Source organism: Eufriesea mexicana, unplaced genomic scaffold (genome assembly GCF_001483705.2).
Source record: "Eufriesea mexicana isolate 0111107269 unplaced genomic scaffold, ASM148370v2 scaffold1457, whole genome shotgun sequence".
Taxonomy (NCBI): domain Eukaryota; kingdom Metazoa; phylum Arthropoda; class Insecta; order Hymenoptera; family Apidae; genus Eufriesea; species Eufriesea mexicana.
This window is the reverse complement of record NW_016909557.1, coordinates 262,664-270,121: the sequence shown is the minus strand read 5'-3', so window position 1 is coordinate 270,121 and position 7,458 is coordinate 262,664. Positions and strand designations below refer to the sequence as shown.

The window sequence follows — 7,458 nt, the reverse complement described above, 5'->3', positions numbered from 1 at the left end:
AAATCGAAAATAAAAAATAAAATTTTTTCATTGAAACTTTCGTTATCAAAGAAATCAACTTTATCACGCGAACTCGGTGAATATTCAAAGTCGATTTTTTCAAAAACGAAGCTTCGAATCAAAAAATTTTATTCCTTTTCTTTCAATTCGTTTCTGCATGTAGAATCACGCTCTTTCCGGTTGTACTACCATTGCTGCTGGAACACCCTGTATAATTATATGAAAAAAATGCAACATATTTTCTGTCCGATTTTTTTACATCTTTATTTAAAAAATAAAAATGCTTAATACTTCTGTATCTAAATTATGCCGCTTCATCGAATACATGCTTGCATTTAATAATAATTTTGCTAAGGCGCTTTATGCATCAATTATCTTATTATAGATGCATACCTCTGCGTCTATACTACTCTATTTAACTGCAAAGAACAATCTTATGTACTATATATCCAACGAATGTTTAAATATTATAATTGCACCAATATTTTATTTTATATTATAATATAAATTATTATATCGTTAAAAAAATAAGAAATACATGTACAATTAATTGTAATGTAATAATTAATATTTTGTGTGTTTTTATTTCGTTTGAAAATAGAATCTAAAATAACTGTAAATAAAAATATTCAATTTACATTTATTAAAAAATAGTGGTTAACATAACTATTTTCATTCAGTTTATATATAAATATAACAAAAGCAGTAAATAATGTAATAAAGAGAATAGTAAATAATTAAACATTCGTATAAAGAGTTTTTTAATTTTATTATTGGTTAATAGTATATATATTCAAACTGAAGGAAGTATTTTTAAACATCGATTTTAAATGAAAAGCATCAGGCTATTAATATCATTAACCAAAATTGAACATCTGAATTAATGATTTTTTGAGATAAATAACTTGATATCTTTATATAAAGTACTATGACTTGCATCAATTAGTGAATTAAAAGATCTATAATTGCATTTAAAAAAACAAATATAACCTTCATAAGTTCTCTATACTTATTGTTAGAAAAATCTTATATATAAAGGGTGATCAAAATTCACGCAAGAAATAATTTTGATAGAAAACACAGGTTTTTAATTAAAAATTGTAAATATTACTCAACAATGAAGATACGTTATTTTTTCGTATAGTGTTCCACTTTTAATAACCCTGAACTGTCAGCTGTCATGCTGCCTTTCTTTTTCGTTGACAACACTTTACCACACAAATGACGCAAAATTCAAATCTTGCGTGAATGTTGGGACCCCTATATATACAGAGTAGATCACCACATATTACCATCTAGATATACGTCATTATTATTACGCATAGCGAAAAATGTCATATATATATATATTCACGTTTGATTTTATTATATTATTATTGTATTTATTATACATTAACATATGCTATATATAGAATACAAAAAATCTGTTAGAAAAATCACAATTGAGTATATTATTAAAGATAAATAGATCAAAGATGTAAAATCTAAAAATCAAAAAGACAATTAAACGATCACTCATTTTTTTCGTACCTATAACAAACCGATGTTTCAGAAAATTATATCGTGTTAATTTATTATTAAATATTCTTCATTAATTCCAAATCATAATTAATGCAAAATGTTCATGCAAAATTTTTGTATTTTTCTTATAAGTAAACTTTCCAACTTTCCGTTGTGACATTTTTCCATTTCAGTTATTGTACTCCTAACAATATTGGAATTTGGGTCAGTTCCACAACATCGCATTGGCTTTTACTGCAATGATCCAAAAATTTCTTTCAAGTTCATGGGAGACACAATTTCGATCACATTACTGATCGTGGGATGTCTTCTGCTACCAATTTTAGTGGTATGTAAATAACGTTTAAACGTATCCTTATTTGCTCGATAAGATTTATTCAAACATCTGTCATATCTTTCCTCATTTTTCCAATAAATGCCTTTGCCTAAGTTAATTCTTAATTCTGATAATTTTGAAAAGGTTATTTTAAAATGCGAATATAAATTTACATAACCACACAAAAGGGATATTTTTAAAAAGGCTTCAAATTTTATATAAATTTGATGCAGTAAAATTCAGCGAATAAGATTATCGTTTTATATTTTATATCATATTTCTATGTTCTATATTCCTATAAAAAATTCCTTTACATTATGCCGGAATAGTATATCTTTGTTGATTAATTCTTTAACAAGATGCAATATAAATTAGATAATAATGGCACGTGTATAAGTTCAGATCATTTTAAAAGGCATAAAAGTTACTAATTTGTGAGAAAAACATTTGTAAGAAAAATACTTATCAAAACTGTTAAATTATTTTGTAGAAAATGTAATTGACATGATTTTTAAGATTGAACTCAAACTACAGTGGTTAATAAGTATAAACAAACTAAGATATTAAAAACATATAGTTTGCATTCGCTTAAATTCTAAAAGCATTCAGTCTGTTTTTGTAATTGAAAATAAGTCCTAACATACGATAGTTGTAATATATAAATTTATGTAAATATATTATATGCACCAAATATTATATAAGTATTATGTATAAGATGCTTCATGTAAAATTGATCTTTTAATTTTTAAAGAAACTTTAAAGAAAAAAACAAGTGTTAATTGTACAAGAAAGTTTTTGAAAAAGATTTATTTCAGAATGTCAGTTCACAGATTGTGTTAAATTGACTCGATACTTATCAATGATTGATTTTGGAACAGTTGTAATTAATACAAAGATTAAACAATAAGTCAAGAAAATAATTACTTATTTACGGTGTATTTATATAATTTTATATATCAAATTTATCCTAGTATTGAAATTATTTTAAAACTTCAGGGTTTTTAATTATGTCTTTACAACTTAATTAATAAAAGAGTTTGAATTTTTTATTTATTCTAAAATTCAAACTTAATTTAACGTTTTGAGCTTAGTAATGATTATTTTCATATTAATTCTTTCAAAATGTAATGTGAAAATATATTTAAAATAATTCTTTTTCAATTACTTTTACACAAAACTCAAAAAATAATGAAAAATTTTTTGTTAAGTTGACAGATATTATCGTTGTAATTTACATAAATTGTAGCTATTACCGAAAATTAATTAAATTTTTTTAATTAAATTTTAATTAAATTTTTTTTATTAAGTTAAAAGAAAAATATAAGATCAGAAATAAAGGATTAGCTTTATTAAAGAAATACAGCAATGCTTTGATAATATTAAAATGTTGGATCTACAAAATCAATATTAACAAATTTATTTGATCTATTAAGAAATTTCTTAAATCATAAATTGTTGAAATAAAGAGAATAACAATGAATAGCAATGAATAATATGAATTAAGACATAGAGAACAATAATAATTAAAGAAACGAAGTCTTTATCTCTCGATGCTTGAGATCGACGGCCAATAAGTTATCATTTCGATTGACAAGAAATTAAATATTTATGATTTTTATATTTCCTCGATAAAAAAAATTTCAATTTATAAATATGAAAAAAATAAAGGTGAAATTTTAGTTTAAAATAATGCGTTACGTTTTAAGCATACTCCATCAATCATCTGATCACGTGTTATATATATAGTATTAAAGTTAGAAATTAACGAGATAAATAGTTCAAATGATACAAATAAGTTTTCTTAATCAAAATATAAGTTTACCTTAATCCATGTTAGAATTTCTTTTAAACCTGAACATTGAACACTAAGTTCAACCTATTGCAATTCTTTTTATCAAGAAAGAGTAAGAAGCGATGACTAATCGTTCGTTGTATTCATGTGTCAAGCGCCGTGTGGTAGAAACTTTGTCCTTCCGCTCACTCTAATGCACTGTGTTTACTTTAGTGGCGTGAGTTGTGCATGGGGAAGGATGGTCTCCCCTTTGAATTAGTTCTGAGAATTGGGAGGTACGGCAGAGTCCTTTTTAGTCGATATTAACGCAGTATTATTGTAATATTGCATATCTACAGTTGCAAAGAATGCTACAGTTGTTTACGGTTGTAAACAATACTACTCCCATGCTACAATTTAAGAAAGTTTAGTTTATTTATTAATTAGATTACAAGTGAAAATATACGAAAAGAAAAAAGGAAATAAATAAAAATAAATCTTGTATCTCCAAAAAGAATTGTACAATTTAATCCAATGCTAATAGGAGGGATTGTGATCAATTTTTTGGAAAAATGTCTATTTACTAAAGTTGTATTACGAGATATTCAAAATTGGATCTTTTTTGTTTTGTTTATAAAACCGTGATACTGATGAAAAACTTGTGCAATTGAAATATGTATCAAAAACAATTTTTGAAAATTTTATCAATTTTTCGAGAGAGAAAGAAAATACTCATCTTTATTTTATTTCTATTAAACCATATAATTATTTTAGTAACTACATAAAAGATTTGTAAATAACATTATACTTTGCGTTATTTAGATGTGGCTGTCCGAATTCGCATGTTATTCTGCAGATAGCTACAATAGAGAATTAGGATGTGCTGGTTCGAGAGCAAAGCAAATATGGTCATGGTATGGCCACTATTCCATCGGAATAATTGCCTTAACCTTTATATGCAATGTTATGAAAACTCTGATCGGCGAACCAAGACCACATTTTCTGGATACATGTAAACCAAAAGAGGCTATAAACTGTACAGATGGGTAAGCATTCTCTTATTTCTTAAGAAAAATAATACTTAATTCTTATTTTATTATATATTTTATTTTGTATTTTCTATTTGTTTTTTTTTTTCTTTTTTTTTCTTTGTATTATATGTGGATATTTTATTTTAGAATATAAAAGCAAGTTCTTTTTCTTCGTATATCTGTATTTTTTATTGCATCTTACTTCATCAAGCAATAATTTCCTTATTACACCGTACTTTATTAAGTAATAATTCTTTTTATTATATATTACTTTATTATTTTATTAAGCTACATTTCAATCAATTTTATTTTATTGAATTTTCTTTTTGTATAATAATTTGTTGTACTTTAGAATTCAAGCTATCATTCTGAATGTATTTTTCTAAGCATTACTTCCATAATAAATTTTCATTTAGTGTATTTCTAAATTCGTTTTATTATAATTTATTTATAATTAATACATTTAAATGTTTTGCCAAACCCAAGTAGACAATTTTTGCTCATAAGGTATCCCAGTGACTGATATTAATTCTTGTTATTATTTAATATCATTATTTTTTACATTTTGTTTCAGATATGTGGGAACATATACATGTACAAATACAAATGATTCAGAATGGTTTATTTCAGATTCAAGTAAATCATTCCCATCGGGTCATTCTGCCCTTTCCATGTTTACAACTACTTTCATTGTAGTAAGTAGATAATATATTTACATATAATTATACTAAGTGCTGCCCTCTTATATCCTATATGATGTCCTATAAATTAGGGTGATACATATTTTATGATTTTAGAATTTGTCTTATAGACTAAAAGTAATAATTATTACAAATTATGATAAGTTATTGATCTTGCTTTTTTCATTGTAAAATTAGTATAAAGTGATAGGCAATTAATTAGCTTAATAAAGAAGCATCAAATTTTGAATATATTAAATTTTTACCTTGAGATGTAATGTGTTTTTAAACCTTACAAAGCATTTAATTTAATATCATACTATAGTTACAATTATCTCCTGCTAAAATAATTTCTAAGAGTTTTACATGTTATCAAAGGATTTTAAAGAAAAATAAGAAATAAATAAATAAAAACTTTAGATATAAGATACATAGATGTGATGAGCGATGAAATTTACATTTAGCATTTAATATTAAAACTTTTTTAATTTTAATTTTTTAGGTTATGAGTATAAATAACTTTATAGCTCCTACTTATTCTTATTTATTGATGAAAAGAATTTTGATATTATAGCTTCAATTTATATTCTTATAACTAATGGCTTCTTTTATTGTTTCATATACATATTTTACTGACTGCAAATGTACTCTTAATTTTAAACATTAGCTATATATATGTATAATTTCATTTCTTCAATAATTACAGTAAATTTTATAAAAAAGAATATATATATTATTCAAATAATATGATAAAGATTGTAACATTATTTAATTGTAAATTACTACTTGCATTGTAGTAGGTTTCACTATATTATTAAAGAAATATGAAATCTGATATATAATTTTAATAACTTGTCTTTTGCTATTCTATTATTTTATTATGCATTCTTATATTACATTACTTTATTTATTCAATAAAGTAAATGAATTATATACTTATTATATATATTTATATACTTAATATATGTATTTATTCTAAAAATTATTTAAACGAAGGAATACTAGATTACTATGAAATATTTTTTAATGAAATTTTATGTTTTGAAAGTTTTAATTTTTGCAAAAATTGACAATAAGTTATACATTAATAACGTGCGATTAGTTTAATTTCTTTTTTGTTACTTTTGAACCTTTCTTCCTTGTTTCTAATATTAAATAAGTCTATTTTTCTATTGCAGTGGTATTTACAATGCCGTTTGCCGAATCGGACATTTTTCCTAAAACCGTGGTTACAATGTATGATATGCTTGTGGGCTGTGATATGTTCATTAACCAGAATCGGTGACAATAGACATCACTGGTGGGATGTACTTGCAGGCAACATTTTGGGTTTGGCTTTTAGCGTATTAACTGTTATAATGTCATGCCGTAAGTTTCATTTAAATCAAAATGTCTCGCAAATCTACAATGAATCGATAGAAAATGAACAAATTAATTATAACAATAAAAGAAAACAAAGTGTCAAGAAATTTCTGCATGAAACACCAGTCGATGTTTCGGAAAGTCGTGAATTAAAGAATGTTAAATCATCAACCTGGAAAGAATGAATACTAAAAATTTTAAATAAATAGTATAAAATGAATTTGAAAAGAGATAATGAATATTTTTAAAAATGTTCTTGTACAAGTGTTCAAAATTATTAATGATATTTAACGCACGATACAAAACGTTAGATATGTTTCTGTTACATTTGAAAAATTTAGTTCTTCATTGTGTCATTTATAAATATCCAACAAAAAATGTTACATCCATAGTTTATATTGAAAAATCTATTATTATAGGTATTTAACAAATGTATGTAATTGTCATAATTTGGCAGTAATACTATTTATGATTTATATCAAAATACTTTCTACAAAGTTACACCATGTCAATTGCTCAAAATTAGAATTATAATTTTGGTCAACTATTCTTAAATTATTTAAATCATTATGTTCATATTTATAATATTAGAGAATAAAAGATTAAAACGCACTTTTTGCTTGTTTAGGGACAAAAAGTATTTTGTTTTAAATTAGTAAATATTTCTTCCCAATGTGAAATAGTATTAGTTAAAGAGTATAAAATTATCTTCCAAGAAAAAGTAATTTTTTTTTTTAAACAATGAAAAATATTGGGCATAAACAAATTATTCTCTGC

General features: G+C 24.1%; 1 protein-coding gene across 1 annotated transcript in view; it reads left to right on the top strand.

Annotated features, from left to right (window-relative positions):
- The window catches only part of LOC108548226 (phospholipid phosphatase 1), a 54,159-nt gene extending 47,293 nt beyond the window's left edge, over window positions 1-6,866 (top strand). Inside the window, exons 3-6 of the mRNA XM_017901061.1 lie at window positions 1,695-1,849; window positions 4,431-4,654; window positions 5,214-5,334; window positions 6,498-6,866. Of these exons, the coding sequence (XP_017756550.1) occupies window positions 1,695-1,849; window positions 4,431-4,654; window positions 5,214-5,334; window positions 6,498-6,866 (869 nt within the window). The remainder of the gene's footprint in view (window positions 1-1,694; window positions 1,850-4,430; window positions 4,655-5,213; window positions 5,335-6,497) is intronic.
- Window positions 6,867-7,458: the final 592 nt, after the last annotated feature.